The sequence below is a fragment of the Colius striatus genome, chromosome 12 (assembly GCF_028858725.1).
Source record: "Colius striatus isolate bColStr4 chromosome 12, bColStr4.1.hap1, whole genome shotgun sequence".
NCBI lineage: Eukaryota > Metazoa > Chordata > Aves > Coliiformes > Coliidae > Colius > Colius striatus.
In genome coordinates this window covers 5,748,649-5,768,508 of record NC_084770.1, presented here as the reverse complement: position 1 = coordinate 5,768,508, position 19,860 = coordinate 5,748,649, and the positions used below count along the sequence as shown (strand labels likewise).

General features: G+C 47.9%; 1 protein-coding gene across 9 annotated transcripts in view; it reads right to left on the bottom strand.

Annotated features, from left to right (window-relative positions):
- ABCC5 (ATP binding cassette subfamily C member 5) overlaps positions 1-19,860 on the bottom strand; it is an 87,596-nt gene that overhangs the window by 64,936 nt on the left and 2,800 nt on the right. For 4 of the 9 annotated variants that reach the window (XM_062005287.1, XM_062005276.1, XM_062005280.1 and 1 more), the window contains exons 1-2: positions 7,291-7,379; positions 5,764-5,938 (exon numbers count right to left, since the gene is read on the bottom strand). In XM_062005287.1, coding sequence (XP_061861271.1) covers positions 5,764-5,892 — 129 coding nt within the window. In that variant the 5' untranslated portion in view covers positions 5,893-5,938; positions 7,291-7,379. Of the gene's footprint in view, positions 1-1,354; positions 1,632-5,763; positions 5,939-7,290; positions 7,380-19,860 lie in introns of those variants that run through there. The other 5 variants (XM_062005278.1, XM_062005279.1, XM_062005277.1 and 2 more) reach the window with 2 other exon arrangements.

Here is a 19,860-nt window from a genome sequence, read left to right as displayed (position 1 = left end):
GCCTGTGTCAGTTCTACATGTTTTATGGCAACACTGCCTACATTTTCTCTCACCAGTTATGATCTGAGAAAATACAGTATCCAAAACTGCAGTTATATGTAGAGTGTGTCCTGGTTTTGGCTGGGATACAGTTAATTTTCTTCCTAGTAGGTGGTATGATACTATGGTTCAAGATTTAAGGTAGCAGTGTTGATAGCAGACCAATTGTTCAGCTGTCACTGAGCAGAGCTTCTGCTAAGTCAAGGACTCTTCAGCCTCTCATGTCCTGCCACTGGGGCCTGAGAGGAGACACAGCCAGGACAGTTGATCTGGGCTAGCCAAAGGGACACTTCATACCAATATTATGCTCAGCATAAAAACCAGGAGGAACACTGGCCAGGGGTGCATTGCTGGGGAACAACCTGGGCACGTGGCTGATGATGAGAAATTGCTTTGCACAACTCGTTCCAGGGTTTTACTTTGTCATTTTCCTCTTCAAATTACTATTTTATCTCAATTATTACACTGTTCTTATCTCAGCCCACAAGTTCTCCGTTTTGGCCTTCCAATTATCTCTTCCCCCATCCCACCAGGCAGGAGTCAGTAAGCAGCTGTGCAGGGCTTAGTTGTCACCTGGGGTTAAGCCACAAGTCTGATATTAGCAGTCAAGATACCCTCAAGCTGCTTAGTGTAGCCATACAGAGCATGACAGCAGTTACAAGTTTCAGAAAAACATAAACATCCAGACTTGCTCTACTCTTGCACACTTTTAACATAGCCAGACACCAAGGAGATGTTCAACTGGGTGGCAATTAAAACAAATCTAGTACTTTGTCAGTTATCTTGCTGATGTAGTCAGCTGCAGTTTCACCTCATGCAGTGAGCACTGGCATCAGCTCAAACCACTGCAGCTCTAGCTGTAATCTGAGCCAGGCATGTAGCAGTATCTTTCTATGTAGAGACCAACTCAGAATACCTACACCCCTTAAGAGTCTACTCAAGCTGCAGTTACCAAAGTTCTGCATTTACTTGGTGCCATGGTTTAACCTCAGCCAGCAGGTAAACACCACACAGCCACTCCTCCCCCTCCCAATAGCCCTTTAGCTAGTTTGAGGCAGTTGTCCTGAGCATGCTCCCTCCCAGCTTCTTGTGCACTTCCTTGCAGGCAGATCACAGGAGACTGAAAAGTCCTTGACTTAGGATAAGTGCTACTTAGCAACAACTAAAAGACCAGTGTGTTGTCAACATTGTTCTCACACTGAATCCAAACACAACATTGTATCAGCTACTGGAAATAAAAACTAACTTTATTCCAGCCAAAACCAGGACATTTGATTATGAAAACATGAAATTTGCTGGAAAAATGCCAAAATACCTAGAAGCTTAACTATAAGCTTGTAGTTGTAGCTGAAGCTGTCTAGAAGGCAGCTCTGAGCACAGAGTGCCAAGGCACTAGTACCAGGGTACATCACATTCCTGGTTTCAAACATGTTGTTCAGCACAGTTGGTTCAGACATTTCAGATGCTCCAGACAGGTGAGAGGCAGAGTTGCTCTGACTATTGGTCAGTGATAAATCACTTCAAAGCTTGAAGGATTTACAAGTTCTGATCACATTCTCTGCTGTCTTTGGCAAAAGCAGTCAGAGATAAACCTGAAAAATAAGAGATCAAGGTAAGGACAGGAGTATTACTAAGGCTTCTGCCAGACCAAGTTAGCAACACATAAGCAATCTCTGCAGTACTACACTGTCCAGGGTATTCAAATGCAGCAATTCGCACTTGAGGCTTACCACAGATGGTATAGATGCAGTTTTTATGCTTCAGCAGCAAGAACCTAATCCTGAACACTTAGTTCCAGTCAGAACCAGATACAGCTCAAAGTATAATGTGTAAATTAGTGCCCTGGCATTGGTAATGACTCAAATGTTGACAACCGAGTTCTCACAAGCATTGTGTATCATGAGAACAACCTACTTCTACATCCTCTTCTGTTGTTGCAAACATAATGGGATGGGGCAGCAAAATACTCATTTGCTGTTCCATCAAAGAAATATGAAGTCTGCATTTGAGAAGAGCCTATTCCAAAACCACTTTGAGAACAAAATACTTCTCTTCCTCAGCTCTCATTTTGTAGTGTTTCACGGACACAATGAGATCTGCCTCCTACTCAGGATGCCTTGCTTTCATGAAACAAACTACAATTACTTTAGACACAAGTTGAAAGGCGCACAAGCATACCAAGAACAACAAGTTCTAAACATGCAAGCATAAATCAATATTTAAAAATATCTTTTCATTTTTATTCACTGGTAATGTAACAGCTTCTTACAGATGAAGACTACTGACTACAGTGCTAGGCAGCAAGTGCACCTACAAGTTATCTTCATTCAGAAGAGCCATGTCCTGCAAACAATAAGCCCAATTAGTATGGTATTATGCATCAGGAACATGTAGTTAACATCCTATTCTGTAAGTTACATTCAGATGTCCAAAAAAAGACTTAAAAATCAATTGTTGTAAGAACATGCTGCAGCAACTTATTCATGAGGTGAATAATGTACCAGCTGAATAAAAATTGTTTCTTGAATTTTGGTCCCAGAGTGCCTATTTCAGAGGTCCAATTTCTATAGCAACATTCCCATTACACACCAGGAAATGTGGGATTAGACCTACTTATACTGCAGCATTATTTCAATTATGATTCCAGGAAGCCTATTTGAAAAGCTCCTGTCTTTCAAAGAAGTCATCTTTCAGGCTGTGACCGAACTGCATTAGAGCTTCTAAGGGAAGAATTGCAAGTTCTTTTCCATTATTGTCATAAACACTCATTACAGCATCCTTTCAGCAGGAAAACCGAACACCAGTACAGAGGCTTCAGGACAGGAAGAGTGAAGTCAAATACATCCGTTATGGCAGGCAAAGAAGAGATACATATACAAAACAGCCAAGACCTGGGCTCAGAAGTAAAACAGGTCTTTCACCAATAAAGATATTGATCAGGCAATCAACTAGGCTTGCCTGCTTCAAGTTATGAAGGACATATAAATAACATGACTCATTGGTTTTCCTATTGCCTGTACTGCTGCATTTTTATCAGTCACATATACCTGTAACCCTGCCACAAGTGGCCACCACCGCAGCCTATTAACCAGCAATCCTGGGCTACCAGAAGTAGCATGTTGTGGTATCCCCTGAGAGGAAACTACATAGTTCTGCCTCACTCTAGAAAATCTGAGGTACCTATTAAGCAGGTTAGAGAAGTCTACTTCATGTGCTATAATTCTGCTGCAGAGTTCCAAACTTGCATTCTACAAGGATCTGAAGTTAGTGATAAAATAACAGCCTTAATCTGCTTGCAGCCTGTACTTGCAATACAGATGATGCTTACAGCTTTGTCATTTTCTGCTCAAGCTCATTCAAATCAGAGTTTCTACTGATGGCAGACTAGACTGTTGTCCAGAGTTCCACCACAGCTTAATCCTCTGTCTGAATCATTGTGATCCTCTCCCATCTCATCACATCAGACCTCCACTGTGTTCTGGCACCAGCTGTGCCCATATGTGCCCAATAAACCAGCTTGAATACCCAACCCAGGTTTCCCAAAAGATAAAGCAGCAAAGGACACAGTCTTTTCTCTCCCCATGAAACACCATCTTCTTAACAGCTGTGCTACAGCTTCCGCCCTTTTATTAGAGGCAGAGGGAAAGTGCTTGGCCAAACAGGCAAAGCTCAGCCTTATGAAAGAAGTCTTTGCTTATCCCCAATACCAACAGCATAAAGCTTCCCAACAAGTGATAAGGTGAAGAACACTGCTGAAACCAGAGGTTGTTTCAACTAGAAAGGGAAAAGCTTGGTACACAAACATATAACTTAGATAAGGGTTTTATGAATACAGCTCATTTTTCTTAACCTCAGGATTTTGCAAGGAAGCAGGATTTAATCTCGCTGACATGCAGCAACAAATTCAGGGCTGTTTGTGTTGATGGATTGTATACATCCAAGCTACAAGGGTAGCGAAAATAATACCACCAGCATTTTATCTAGAAATTAACTCACCTCAACCTTGGCATACCAAACAAGATAACTAGCAAGTAAAGCAGGTAATCAGCTAGAACTAGCTGATTCTACTGGCAAAGGTAAGTTAGGTTAATGGCTCTACTCTGAGACAAAATCAGATAAAGTCCTATGTAAAAACTAGGGTGAGCCATTTGCTTGCATCAGCAATCACAAATTTTACAGAATGTCTTTTGCAATCAGCTATCTACTACCCTGTAGCCACAGACAGCAAATCCCATGGCAGCAGCAGAAAGGTAAACAAGACTACAGCAGAGTTAAACAGATCTGAAGCTATCTCAAAGTTAGCAATTTTAATGCCCTGCTCTACAGATGTGGAAGACTTGGCTTACTTTCAGCCTTCAGAAAACAAATATGTTTGTTTGATCGATTCCATTAATTTAAGAGGTTTAAAAGTAAAATAAGGATTTTGTCTTGAAAAGTTAAGCCAGACATCAACATGATTAGATGATGCAGACCAACAGGCAGATATAAGATGCTATGATTACTGCTTAGCTCCACTGCCACTGGTCAGGAAACAAAGCTGGCCACCAATGGCATGACTGTTGTCACCACTAATCTGACAGAGCAGATCTGCTACTGGATGGTGTACAGTGGATGGCAAGCCCATAACATCAACATAATAAATGGCATTAAGAAGCTGCACTGTGACTCCAGAGGGCTTTTAGTTCTGCATCAGTGCCTGCTCTAACGCAATCAAGCACTCTACCTTCCTCTGAACATCGTCAGCAGTAGTCTGCTGAGTCATAGAGCCTGTAGGGACAAGCAGGAGCTGCAGGGCCTGCCAGTGCAAACTGCACTCAGTCTGCTGCAGAGCAGATTACTCCACTCTCAAAAGCCAGCAGCACAGCACTGTTAGCCCACATAAACATCCAGCAAAACCTTTTAAGCCCCTGTGAAACAAGGTAAACCTTATATGAAGTATACACTCAGTGTTTAGTACAATGCAGCAAAACTTAAGGCCTTTTTTAAAAGTCTTCACAATTCTTCCATATAAATACAGCGAGTTCCCCTATTTCCAACCCTCTCACACTGGAGCTGTCACAGGCAGCCTACATGCAATGCCCTGCAACACATTTGCAAACACCTTATAGTTGTAAAAATCAGACATAGGCAGTAAGGATTTTATTTGTTTGGCTTCAGAAAGTTCTACATTAGTAATTTATGAAAGGTTAAGAACAGAACACACATCAATGCACAAGAAATTGCATTCAATACAGATTACTTCCATCTGAGGGGAAAAGTAAAGAATACTGCTACTAAAGCAAGCTCTACATTTCTTCTAGAAAATTAATCCTTGAAAAAAACATGGCATGATTAAGAGAGGTTTTTTTCAGCTCCCAGCACTGAATGGTGCATGATTTGTGCTGAGCTCTTCACTCTTCTTACTTGGTTGTAATGATTCTCTGAAGTACAAAAGCTTAAAACATTTTCTGGATTCACATCAAGCCCTGAATATTAGAAAAAGGTACTTTTTGTTCTACTGTTACTAAAAAGTCCTATTTCAAAGTGAAAAATGCTTAATAATCACTCAGACTTGTTACTAAGATCACTACAATACCCCTTGAAATGACCTCTTCCACACAAAAGGGAATATTCATATTGACCTTCAATGCAGTGAACCTATATAGAGTTGGCACAGCAAAGAGACTGCTGCAAATAATTTAATAAACACAGACCACAAAACAAACAATATAAAAATAAACTGACCTTATTTTTAGCATGCTGAAATTTTGACCCTTCCTGCTCTTCATGCTGCACTGAGTTGGCTCTCTCCCTCACACTTCTATACCCAGGACTGGGTATAATGTACTCTTTTCCTATGTCGATGTCTTTCATCTTCCGTAAACGCCAGGGTTTACGTGTGTATTTTCACCTCAAATATCTGAAAAATAATTAAATTCCACTTCATTATATGCTATGCTCAACATAACAGTCATTTTCAGTCGTTTATTTTAAAAGGTTTATTTTTTAGTTAGGAAAAAAATCAGAAAGCAATTGTAAAAGAATTTTATTACAAGAAGACTGTAATAATATAACTTTGGCAACGCACACAAGACTAACTCCTCCTGAACTAGTTTAAACATACCCTGAGGTAACCAAATAGTACAATGATTCTCAATGCACTGGAGTACTGTCATAGTTCCTCCCTTCAAATTCTGAAATGCAATTATGCAATCTGACAGACTAAAGTAATAACTGCAGCATGTAGTTGAAACCTTGAAAAACTCGACTTAGAAGATCAACTCCCTGAAATCTTTTGTTAGTTGCACATACCCAACAACTTACCACTATAAAGTTCTGCAAAATTGACCTCTCTAGAGATATTGCATGATAAAATTAAGTCATTCCACACTTTAGAGAAAGAGATAATCCTTCTCTAAAGAATGCTTCACCTACTCTAGGCTTGAGCTAGAGTTAAATAAGACCATGCACAGAAAGGAGTCACATCTTCAGTGCTTCAGGCTTTCCCTCAACCTATCAAACTGCACTGTAAGGTCAGCAGGAGAATTAGAGTCCAGAAAAGAAAACCACCTGCCACTGCAAGACTTTGTTTTATAACTCTGCTTTATTGTCCCCTGCCTTAAACTAGCCAAATAAAAGAAACATGATTAAGCTACGTTAGTCAGAACCTGCATCAGCAGGTCTGTCTCGGTGCCCTGGGCTGTCACCACCCCACTGCCTGCAGAAAGAGCTTCCTTGTCCCGGCCGCAGACACAGTCGCCCCTCCATCGGGCCGAGCTGCTCCCGCATCCCGCGGCTGTAGGTGCCAGCGCCCGGCAAGGATGCTGCAGAGCAGCAAGTCCCAGGGCTGCTGCATCCTGCTAGCCCTTCATCCCCTGCAATCAGAGGGCGAGGCGAGTCAGACGCCCCCGACCTGCCATCCCCGAACAACGGGGGCGAGGGGGAGTGTCCTCCTCGTTGCTCCTCGCCCCCACCGCCTCCCCATGTCTCCACCGCACCGGCGTAAACAAGAGCAGCCCTCCCCGCTCAGGGGCGGATGCCTTTCGACTCCACCCGGGTCAGGACGGACAACGATGGCCCAGAGCTCTCGGAGGGAACGGGTCGGAGGGCGGCCCAGCACAGCTCTCTTCCCCGGGGGGCAAGGGGGACAGCTCTACCCGCCTCCTCACAAGGGGGCAGAAAACAAAGGGTCACTTCAACCCACACAAAGGGTCTCCTCCCACCTCCGCGACAGCACCCGCCCCCGGTAACGGACGAGTCGGCCCCACTCACCTCCGCCCGGCGACTACCCCCGCTGCGGCTTCTCCACTCAGCGGCCGCCAACCCAAACAACATCCCTTATAGCGGTTCCGGCGGCCCAACTCCGCCTGCGCGCGGAGGAGGCGGAGGCTGCGGCGGCCGTTCCTTCCCGGTGCCCCACGGGAAATGTGGTCCGCGCCGCCGCCCCGGCTGCTCACCGCCTGCCGGCCCCGGAACTACGTTTCCCAGAAGGCCCCACGCAGCCGTGTCACGAGGCCACCGCACTCGCCCGCAGCCGCGCCGCGTGCCGGGGCTTCCCGCCGCTCCTGCCGCAGCGCGGGGGGTCGGAACGCGAGCTGCCGGGGTGGGGCGCGCGCCCCGGGGGCAGCCGCGCCACGCAGCGCGAATGCAGCGCGGTGCAACGCAGTGCAGTACCGCACCGCACCGCACCGCGCGCCCGGTGTGGCGCCGGGAGGATGAGGCGAGCGCGGCGTGGGAAGAAGCAGCTCGCTCTCTGCTCGGGCGGCCGCACGCAGAGCCGAGGGACCTGGCGCCGAGCTGTGGGGAGGCACTGCCGCGGCTCCTGGCAGCCCGAGTTGCCGCAGGGCGCTGCCCGGTTCGCAGGGCAGAGCGGCGGCGGCGGCCGGAGCGGCACGTCCCGCTTGAGCCTGCTCTGCCGGCTGGTGGTTTGCGCCAGCCTGTCACTTGCTACCGGTTATTCACAGCCCTTCGGACGGGGAAAGTGCGAGTGTGTCCTTATCTGGGGCTTAACCTTCAACCGCAGCTGAGGCTGGAGTGCTGGCTTCTGTGTGCGGCGGCTGTGTCACCCTCAGCCACAGCCCCAGGCCTGCGACAGTCTTTACGGCAAGGCATGCTTGGAGCAGGAGATGCAGGAGGCAAGAGAAGCCACTGCTCCGTCCCTCTGAAGAGACTCGAACTAGCTAAAGGGACTGTGAATTTGTACCAGGGCTTTCCCGGTCAAGCTTTGCCCATTGAAAGGGATGGAGCAGGGGGAAGGGAAGTTGTGGCTGCACATCCCTGTGTGGCTATGGCTGATCCTGCAGCCCAGCTCCCTAAGTAAAGCCTGAAACAGGGTATCCAGCCCCAGCCTTGGGGAAGTCAGCAAAGGAAGCGATGGGCATGGCTGCATTTCCTTGCACAAAGGGCTGTAAATATCCTTAAGAAACCCTGAGCTGTAGCTTCTCCCCTACCGTGTTTAAATACTCTGTCCTCATCTGACATCTTTCCACCGGCCAAATTTGGCTGATGTCTCATTTAAGTGGTTTATATAACTAGGGCCTGTTTGTACTGCAGTCCTTGCTCTCTTGTCAAGAATGTTTGTGACAGTCAATTTGATAGAAAAGCTAAAATAAAGTCAGGTGAAGATGGGAGATGGGGAATCTGGAAGTAAAACTGGACCTCTAAGCTCATAGGCAGTACAGGTAAAAGGTGTCATCATGCAAGCAACAATTCATTGACAGCATTAAGGTACCAGAGGATCATTTCAGAGCTCCCTGACACATAACGTTTCACATCCTGCAGCACTCCAGCTCTGTTTCTGGCAAAAAAGAGAATCAGCTCCCTTGCAGGTGTTCTGACATTTTGAGATGGGAGAACTGAGAGACAGATGCACAGAAGTAGAGCCTTTCCCATGCTATGGCAGCTGACAGCATACGTGGCTTCTGCATTTTTCTGCAGTCTGTTCCCCAGGACTCACAACTGTGCAATTTCATATTGAGATTGTATTGGGAAAGAAGCTGCAAGGTGCACTTCATGCTTTATAAATGCTACATCCCAGCAAAAGGTGGATTTTAAGACAGAAGCCAGGAGGCAATTTAGAGTAAGTCTGAACAGTCATTAAACAGATCTTTGTTTCCATCAAACACACTGGAGTGTAGGGGTAAATAGATGTGCAATTACTGAGCAATGTGTTTAAACAGCAGAAATTGAAAGGACAAAGTATGAATGACAGAGTTAAACTGTGTTAAAGCTTCAAGGTGAATCACTTGTATTGCATTTTAGGGTGTCAACCTGAACTTCTTCTGAGTATGAGTGAGTCTTTGGCCCCTGGACTGTAGAAGCAAACACAGCTACATTTCAGAGATGTCTGGCTGTTCTTGAGCTGATGACATGTTGAAGCCCAAAGGCTCTGCATCATTTGCCTAGAGAAACAGAAGAACAGGAACCTCCATTATGCCAAAGTGATTGCAAAGGAAAGATGAGCAGAGGCTGTTAAGCCAAGGGAGCCAGGGCACTGCCTATGTTTGTGCTGTCCTCAATTTCTCCAGTGATGGAGCAAATCTGGGAGAGTGTGAGTGCTAGTAGAAAACTACACTGTAAATAATGATGCGTACACTCCACTCAGACTACTGATGGGTGATGAGCCAGCGGCAGCATCAGCAGCGTTCTCACACCTGAGGTCCTGCAAGTGTACATACTCCCTTCGTATGATGGTGGGAGGAAAATGCTTAAGCAGGCGTAAGCCACTGTGAAGTGTGTCACGAGTCTCCTCCAGCCTTTGTTCTAAAGGATATAAATGTACCAGTGCTACCAACCAGAGGAGTTCCATCTTTAGCTCCAGTGGCAGCAGCTAATGCTTTTAGTGCTGCAAGTCCTGGATTGGTCCCTGTGGGATAGCAGCTGTTACATAAACAAGGCCTGTGCAGTATTAAAACTTGCCCTGCTTTGAGATCTGGGATTTGCTGTAATCAGCCTTGACTGCAGCAAGACCAAAGAGCTAGTGGCAGCTTCAAAGCCAAGGCCTGCAGACCATGAGGGTGAGGAAGCAACAACCTGACAATTAATTTTCTTAGAGGCATATAGCATCTGCTCCCTCACATCCCAAAACAAATGCCAGAAACCAATTTGAAGCAATGCTTGAAACAAACTTACTTGAGCCATTAATCTGATAGTGGAGCATTGCCAAGGTGACTAGGAAGATCAAGTTTGTGGGAGTGATGGTCTTTCTTTATCCAACTGTCCCACCACATCTTTCCCCATAAGATCTGAGGATCTGCTTCTGCCTTCTGGGGAATACAGAACTCATGCTGCCCAGGCTACTTAACTGAGTTGAGTCTTGCACAGAAACAAACAGATGTCCTTTCAGGAGACCTTCTGAGCCTGAGGGCTACTTTGGGTTTGCAGTGCTGCAATTAAGACCAGAATCTCAGCTGCACAAAACTCTGTTACACACATGACTGCAAAGCAGAGAGTTACTTGTGTGCAAATTGGGATGCAAATGCCTGGCAAGCCCAGGAGACATTCGCTGCACGGGTCAGACGGGGGAGCAATGGGGTGGTGCAGGCACCTCCTTACTACTGGCAAAAAAATTGCAATGAGGCACTAGGAGGAAACAGCTTTTTGTTTTGCCCTGAAGGAAAATATATCCCTCAAAGAAGCGACATGATGTGATAGGACTGATGTCCATGGAGATATGTGGAATACCAGGAGATGTGTTGGGCTAACAGGAGTGGGGAGGTGTCACATCAGGCTTCCCCCACACTCAGCGTCTCCTTCCGGATTTATGGGCACTGCAAGGCTGGCTGGGAAAACAACGTGCTTTGGTCAGAGTGGATGGTGCCTGAGGAAGTGTCTGCTTTTGACTGAGATCCAGGCACCTGCTGTGGAGAGCTGTTCTTCCCCCTCTCCCCAGATCTCCTTTCCTACACACCTAAAACATAAAGGACATCTTCTTACCCTTCCTCACTGGGATGCTTGGTCCCAGCTGCTGAGGCTTGCATTTTCACAATGAGTTTCTTGGGTTCAGTCCTTCCAGATGAGCATGCTGACTGTTGTTATCCTTCCTGGTGCTTTTTTCTTCTCTTACTGATCAAAGCTCTCAGCCATGAACTGCAGAACTGAGAAATTAATTGGACGGCTCAAGTAAAAGTCCCTTGACCTCAAATTTAGCCTGAAGCGCTGCAAGGCCAGAAATAGAGAGGCCTGGAGAGACCGTGTTCATCAGCTTGTTCCTGACTCTCTGTGCAGTGCCTGATCTTTCCTTGTCCATTATTTCTAGGTCTTCCTCCTACACAAAGCCTATAAATTCAGGACTGACCTCTCAGAGCAGACTGAAATATTTCCTTTTGTACTGCAGCAGCTGCAAGTCACTCTTCTGGAAAGCAAACATTTAGCCTCAGATGGACCATATTTCTCTTTCCTAGGAGTCATCAACTCATGTGGGCAGCTTGGCAGATTGAAACAAGCCTCAGGTATGTACAGGTTGCCTACAATTGCAGAGTAGGGAGACATCACTACTCCTTTTCCTTTGTATCTTATGTCCACTTTTATAGTTTAAGTGGAAGAGGAAAATATTCATGGCAAAAGCATCAACAAGAAAGTACTCATTCTTAGTCAATCAGCCTTAAGTTCCAGACTTAACATCCTGATAAGGAGACAAAAAGGAGGGCAGGAGCCAACATGGTCCTTGTAGCAGGGCTGTCAGAGACTGCTGTGGCTTGCTCAATCACCCTCCTCTAGAATCTCGCTAGCATACACACTATTTCAAGACATCTGTGGGATGGGCTTGTCACAGGAAAACCATGGTCCTGTGTCCTGCAGATGAAGATGTTAATAATCAGTGATAATGTTGTTGCATAATAACTTGTCATAGCAAGAAATTGGTATTGTAGCCTTTAACTTAAGAGAAGTTATGGTTTCTGATAGATGGTCATGGCTTGTCAACTCAAGAAGAATCACAAATGTTGCCTACACACATTCACCACTGCCAGTGCCTGAGTTTTCCTAAAAATCCTATGGCTGTGAGCAGGGTGCAGGAAGGCTCATGCCCACTGCCCTCCAGGCTGCCTGCCGCAGCAACTGGTCAGACACTCCTGGCCATGCCGTGCTGGGCACCTCCCTGCCTGCTGGACCATGAGTGCTGGGCCACAAGTCTACACACGCACCACTGTAGATGCTTCATGCCTACCTGCCTCCATCCACACTCACAGCGTGGAGCTAAGAACCTCCCCGTATGGACCTGGTACCAAAACCTTCGCCCTCATCGCAGGCCTAGCTGCACAGAAGGAGTTAGCAGGGCTAGAGTGTGAAAGACTCTAGAAACACTTCAGAGACTCCTTGCTTTGCAGCATGGACACTCTCCGAACATCCACCTTTTCTGCACTGCAGTCTCATTGTGCTTGCAGCTCTGCAGATGACTCATTCAGACATTCAAGTTTGTGTGCTTTATGTTGCTTCAGTGCTGAGAAATCTGTGTGGCAGATCAGAATCTGGAGACAGTGGAGGCCAGCTCACACAACACAGCAGGGAGCTGGGATTTCCCCACCCTTCCTCTGGAAAAATACAGCAGAGGGATAAGGTGTATTTGGACATAGAAAAAAAAGATTAATCTCTCTCCTCCTGGCCTGTTTTAGGCAGGAGTCCATTAATATCTTAATCCACCTGTGGATGTGTATTCAGCTTTCCTGGAAATGAATGTACTTGTTTGATGTTTGTGTGAAACTGTTAGCAGGGTGGGCGTTCACTCTGGGATTGTGTTTCAGAGGATAAGGCTCCTAGTCTGATCCAGACAGTGATATCACTTCAGGCTACAGCCGTACCACCCAGCACCCACTCTTCCATTCATGTGAGAGGTTGAACCTACCCAGAAGAGCTAACGGTGTTTTACTCTTGTTCCCAAAAGCTTCTGCAAATAGCCATGCTTTTGCAGCAAATGCCTTTCAATGTTATTTAACAATCTTTTTTAGGTTTTGATCATCCTGCCCTATTTCTGCAGCATTTATGCTCATGTGACTGCAGAAGTAAAAGCTGCATTACTGGTCTGATTAAATTTGGTTTATAATTCATTGTTCAGGTCAGGAGGAGAGAGCATATAAGTGCACCATGATCTTTCATACACTGCTTTCCTTGGGCTTTGGGAAAGTGAGATACAAATAACAGCTTCTCAACACAGCAGCAACTCATTCAAAACCTGTTCTTTTCTTACAGGGAAAAGCCAGAAGCTCTAAAAGCTGTTGCAACATTTAAAGAGTAGTCCAGCACAGTAAACCAGTTCAAGGCAGTTCATCTCTAAGCTGATTGTTCAATCTTTCTGCTACAAAACCGATGATACAGAGGATAAGGGCAAAGCACTGCCCAGAGACCAGAAGCCAGTGCAGACCTACGCACAGTAGCAAGATGTGTGGTTCCTACAGCTTGCACCACACCCACGGTTAATGAGTAATCCACAGAATCTGCAGTATGGGTCAAGCTGGACTCTACCTCACAGGCACAGCAGACTCAAGCCTTGGCTGTCTATTTGCTGAAATTAGTGGCAAGGCCAAACAACGCCACAATAAAAAAGCTGATGGGTCTGGATGACTGTTAACAGGCTAGCATGCATCCTACCTGCACCATTCTGGCTTTGGGAGTTACCTCCTTTCAGATATTATCCCCGCAGTCTGGGGATGTGCAATAGCAGCTTTGGTTAATTTGCAGCACTAAAGATGTGAGAATATTCCCTCTCTGAGAGCAGTTCAGGATTGTCCCCAAGCAGGAGCATAAGGAGAGGACAACAGCCACGGCACAGTCCACATTCAGCTCAGGCTGCTTTTCTGGAGTTGGTTTTGAGTTGGCCAAGCAGCCCTGCCAGAGCCACACTAGACCCAGGCTGTGACGAGGGAACTAGTTTAAACCTTATAAAAGCTGGAGGTGGTGGCCAGGGCATGACACAGCACAACCATCGGCTCCCAGGGACACAGTCCCAGTCTGCTGCCAGGGCACGGCACACTCTGTTTGCTCACATTCTGCTTCGGTGAAAACAGAGCTGTGGGCTTGCCATTGGGAAGGTAGCACTACTTCCAGCTGCCTGGAGAGAGCAGAGCCAGGCACAGCAGCAAGGCCACTCAGCTGGCCTGCATGGCATAGAAACATAAAATCATTTTGGTTGGAAAAGACCTTTAAGATCATGAAGTCCAACCACTCTCCTCACACTGCCAAGCCCATCACTAACCCACATCCCTCAGCACCTCAGCTACATGGCTTTTCAATATCTCCTGGGAGGTGACTCCAGCACTGGGCAGCCCGTGCCAGTGCTTAACAACCCTCTCGGTTAAAAAGTTCTTCCCAATGTCCAATCTAAACCTCCCCTGGCACAACTTGAGGCCATTTCCTCTTGTCCTGTCATTCGTTACTGGGAAGAAGAGACCAATCCCCACTACACTACAACCTCCTTTCAGATAGTTGTAGAGAGTGATCCTGTCTGCTCTCAGCCTCCTCTTCTCCAGGCTAAACACCTCCAGCTCCCCCAGCCACTCCTCATCAGACTTATGCTACAGACTCTTTACCAGCTTTGTTGCTTGTCTCCGGACATGCTCCAGCACCTCAATGTCTTTCTTGTAGTAAGAGGCCCAAAACTGAACACAATATTCAAAGGGCAGCCTCACCATCTTCTGGCAGTAGCCCTGTTTTCCCTCCTGTTCCCCCAAACTCTCTCCAATTACTACATCTGGTGTGAAGTGACCCTGTCAGCATCCATCCAAGGTCTCAGTGATGCTGCATGGCAGTGACACCCCATCTCTTCTTGTGGTGCTCTCTCCTCCCCTGGGACATGGTTCATGGGTGCCATTAACTCTCTCACTACCTGCTCTCATCCCCTCTGGTGAAAGCTTGCTGACAATAGCTCAGCTGGTCATTACATAGTTCAAATCTGCAGCAGCCACACTTCTGGGAAAATGGGATGTTTCCCTTGTGCCTGGCAGCAGGTCCACGGGGAAGGCAAGAGTGCAGGGACTGCTACCACCACTGGAGTCAAGGTCTCTATTTCGCTATTCTCTATTTCTCAAGCCCTTTGTCTTTCCCACAGTGCATCCTCTGCCCTCCAACCTAACACATGGTACCAAGGAATCACCAGCCTGCATTTGCTCCCATGCTCCTGAGCATCACTCCAAGGTACATGGGAAGGACAGGTCAGCCTCAACAAGTGCACAGCAAGCAGCCTGAGGGGAGAGGAGCTTTCTGTCCCATGGGAAACAGCACAAGCACCATGAAGGAAATGAACTTCAGAAAAAGGAGAAAAATAATTAACAATACTAGGAGCCCCTGGTGGTGCCTGGAATCCCGTGAGGTGGAGAAAAGGTCACCTCAGATGCCAGTTTTGGAGCTCACTGGTGTGATCAGCCATTTTCAGAAGCAAATGAGGACAGCCAAGGTCAGAGAGCAATGGGCCTCTGAGACTGCTGCTATGCAGTTGAAAACTGGGAAAAAAAGGGAAGTTGCAAGTCAAACAGCACTGTCCTTGCCACTGCAGCTGGTGCTGGGGCTCTCCCAGATCTCAGGATATTTAGGTCCCGGGGGGTGGCCTTGCTGCACACCGGGGTGATGGCAGCAAGGAGCTGTTTTTTGGAGGCTTCTGCTTGGGGTCACAGAGGAAGATGAGCAGCTTTGTGTCCAGAGAGCAAGGGGATGGGAACTCAAGGAAGCAGTGAGTAATTAGCAGGGGTTGAGGAGACTCACTTTGCTGTGTTGCTGGGAGAGAAAGCAGCCGATACAGTTGTCTCCTGCTTTCTCCCCCTAGGAAGAGGGGTTTCTGGGGGATCCTGAGACAACCCCTCTATGCGCATCTTGTATTGCTGAGATAATGGCTTTTGTTGTCTTGGGAAGCTCCGCCTGAGCACCAGTAGCCATGCTGTGATGCTACCACAACACCCAGGTTCCCCGTGTCCTCAGGAGCTCCACGCTCCCTTCCATGCCTTGCTATTCCCCATTGCCCCCAGGGGTCTGAGTGGGACCAGCACAGACAATGGTGAGTGAGCCCAAATGTCTTGGGGGACTCTTGGCCCCCCAGTGATGGCCTAAAGCCTCAGTGCAAGGAGAATGGGTCTCAGTTTGGATGGCCACAGCACTTGCTCATATCTCCTCTCATTGCATCAACTGGTGGGACCATGGGGACTGACATTATGGGACACCAAAAAGTTTGGAACAAAGCCTGGGTCAGTCAAGGCCAAGACTGCAGTGAAGCTGTACCCCAAAGGAAATACTGATCTGTCTGAAACCTCGAAGCTGTTTGTTAAGGCTACAGAAATCCCTCAACAGGAAAGCAGATGTCTGGAGCAGGTTTGCTCTGCCAAACAGAGCCATGTCACATGTCTGTCCCATGCTCTGCAGACACGGAGGGGGAGGAAGTCCCCCAGCTGTTTCTGAGCCACTAATAGGAAAAGCTCCATATGTAATCATGGCTTAGTCAGGTCAACTGGAAACAAAGCCCTTGGGCTGCTGCGTGCTGCTCGCCATCGCAACACAGGAGGACAGGAGCCTTCTCAGCCATGGCTGCAGAGATGAGGCTGGTGTACAAGGAGTGGTAAGCAGCTCTAGGGTCTGCAGCCTGGTTTACACAAACCACAGCTTCACAGTGCTTACTGCAACAAACCCAGCCTAATACTGATAACTAAAACATGACCCAGCCTCCAGACCTTCCATGCCTTCTCCCCACAACTGGGAATGCAGCGCATGGGAGCTGGGGGATGTGAAAACTAGAAGCACCAGGATGACCTCCAGGTTACAGGATGTGAGCAGAGTGACAGAGCTCAATTCCTGAGGTAGTCGCTAGCTTGTTCTGTGATCACAAGTGTATCACATCTCCAACTCGTGGCTCAGTTCCTCCTCCTAAAAATTGCCTGACTGCCAGAAACTGTGTGACAGAGGCAGAGTCTCCGTTTGAAAACCAGAGCTGTGCAAAAGATCCTTCCCCTCAGTGAGCAGCATCTGGCTTCCCCTTAAAAGCAGGGGATTGAACCAGTTTGAACTAATGGAAAATACCCTGTTCAGGCTCAGCTCGTTGTCAGAGTGAGGTGCATGTAGCATCAATCATCAGCTGCTCCTGCTTTGAAAATACATCAGCTCTTCGTGTGGGCGGGATAAATGAGCTCAAGCATTGTACAGCCTTTGGGAATCTTATTGCTGCCTCTTCTGTCTTTCAAACAGCCTAGGCCTGCTCTCTGCAGTGCATTTAGTATGGCTACACTCTGATATGAATTAAGTCCAGCTTTTAACGTTGGTTTGTCCCTTTTCTATCTCCTATCCAGGTCCTACCAGGTCCTATCTCTGTAAGCTGCAGCACAGCAGTTCTCTGCCAATCCCCACAGTCCCAAGGTTACAGTTACCCAGCTCCATGTCTTGCTCAGCCTGTTGTCTTTATAAAGAAGAAAAGGAGACATCTTTTTCTCTCTGGCTCAGCTCATAGATCCCTTCCTAGCAGACACTATTCATTACAGAACTGTGAGCCTCTCTGGGCTACTTCTTGGGAAGGGCTGTTCCCAGCTTCTCCTGCTACAGGTTTCCACATTGATCAGAGCTGGGAAAGGGTTAGCTGGGAAAACAGGAGGCAGCTCTGCTACCTCTCTCCTTGTGCACCACTGAACTGGGGAAAAGGATCTGCTGGGCTGCTCATTTGTGCAAAGTTGTAGGGAAATCTGGACTACCATAGGCTGTGAAGGCCAGGGGCCCCAGGGAAGGAGGTGTTACCAGTGGTGCAAAAGCTATATGTGAATAAGGAACACAGAAAGGGCAAGGGAAATACTAATCTGCAGACTCAACAAACCTTGTTGAAGGAGAAAGTGCTTTCCTGGGTGTTTATGCTCAGGCAGTCCCCCATGTAACTGGGAGTGCTGGTTTCTGTGACTGCTCCAGCACCGTCCCTGATGGGAAATGTATTTCACTCTTCAGACTTGAGCAGCTTCTGGGGTCACACAGGGTGGCTGCCTCCAGGAGCTGCCCTCCCTGAGGCTGGAGCATATGCCAAGCCCAGATGGCCGCTGACTCATCGGGCAGGGTGTCCTAGCAGAGCTGACTGAGGAGCCTTCACCTTCCATGCCTAAAGCCTCATCGCTATCAGAGAGATGAATCAGCAAAGGATGGAGCCAGAGCATGAGCAGCAACAGCATGAGAGCAAGCACATCCATGCCCCTGCATCTGCAACATGGTTACCTGAGCAAGGCCATGTCTGTTAGCTGTGAGGTCTGGGGTTGGTGTTTCTCCTTGGGAGAGCATCTGGTGAGGGATGATAGAAGCAGTGTCCTGAAAGATGCATCCCATCACATAGACTTCATCCAAGAGCTATCTAAGGAGTCTGGAAGTAGCTGTTGTTTGCTGAGGCCATGAGGAGAGAGCAAAACCATTGCAGGAGGGAGAAACTGGAGAAAGGCTTGCAAAAGGAAACTCAGCTAAAACATTTAGGGCAATATAGCCTATGGCCCAGTCTGTGTCTGTGATGAGGGAGCCTAGGGACAGGAAAAGCCCTGGGGAAGAGGCAGATTAGAAAGAAGTTTAATCTGGGACTTAGCTGTACTTTCCCTGCCTCTCCTCTCATTTCAGGTTCCTGAGCTCCAGTCAAGGCTGGTAAGTAGCAGACAGTCAGTCACATGGATGGCCCTTTTTCTAAGCAGTGGAGCACTTCTGCTCTCCTCTGTCCCTCAGTGTGACCTGTGCCACCCATGGGGAACCCACAGAGCATGGCATACCTGGGTGGTACCCAGCAGCATGGCACATGTCCACCAGCCACACTGCCCCACTGCACTCTGCTCACCACTAATGCTCTGCTTCTTGCAATGGGACCCCCCAGCTCCACCCCTATCTTCTGGCAGCCGAGGAGGTGCTGGTGCACACTGCACATCCCATCTGGCACAGGGGCAACATGGGGCAGCAGAGCTGCAGGGGGCTGTGACAGCCCAGAGCTCAGGCAGTAGCAATACATCCTCCCGTTGGCAGGTGAAGGATGCTGTGCCCAGCAGCTCATGGTGGAAAGGGTCACTGGGGAGTTCTGTGAGTGGCACTCCAGGACAGGGGGAAGCCCAGGGGCACACAAGCAAGGTGGCTTTGTCTCCCCTTCTCAAGGCTGCCAAGCCAGGAGCAGCAGGATGCTGAGTGCAGAGGAAGCCCTGCATTTCATCTGGGTGAAACCCTCTGCTGAGAAGCACAGTAGAGATTAAAATGAGCAAAGAGCAAAGGAATAGCCTGGGAGTCAGTGTCCCTGCTGTCGGCTTGGCTGGAGCCCAGGGTGTGGGAGTGAGGTGCAAGGGTCAGGATGCAGAGTTCATCTGCCTTTCACATTTGCTGACTTATGGTCTGCAATTTTCTTTTTACCTGCAAGACTTTTTTTCAGTGCTCAGGTAGGTCTGTGTCAGGCAAACAGTCATTCAGGTGTGCATGAGGGCTGGACAATGTGAGCATATCCTGCTTGTTTCCTACTGCTTCTCCCAGGGACAGGAGCTCTACCTGGCAAGTGAGTATCAGCCTTCCAGGGTAAACTCAGGACAGCTCCCTGAGCCTAGACACCCTGTCACCTCTTGACACCATGTGGGGATAGCCCCAAACAAACCAGGCTCTTTGCCAGCATGGTTTGGGCCAGGAAAGGCTGAGTTTAGGCACTAATTGCATCTCTCACCTAGAGCTGAGATGACACACATCCCATAGCTCTGCTGAGGCACCCAAGGATGCTCTAAGGGCATCAGAGCTGCTGGCCACCAGGCAGGACATGTGAGGAGAAATCGGCCTCCTGTTAGGTACATGGTTCCTCCATGCACACCTCCTGTGATTCCTCCAAGGCCTCCTCATTTCAAGTGACACCACCCTGGAGACTCACTGACACAGCTCCCATACAGTCCTGATGAA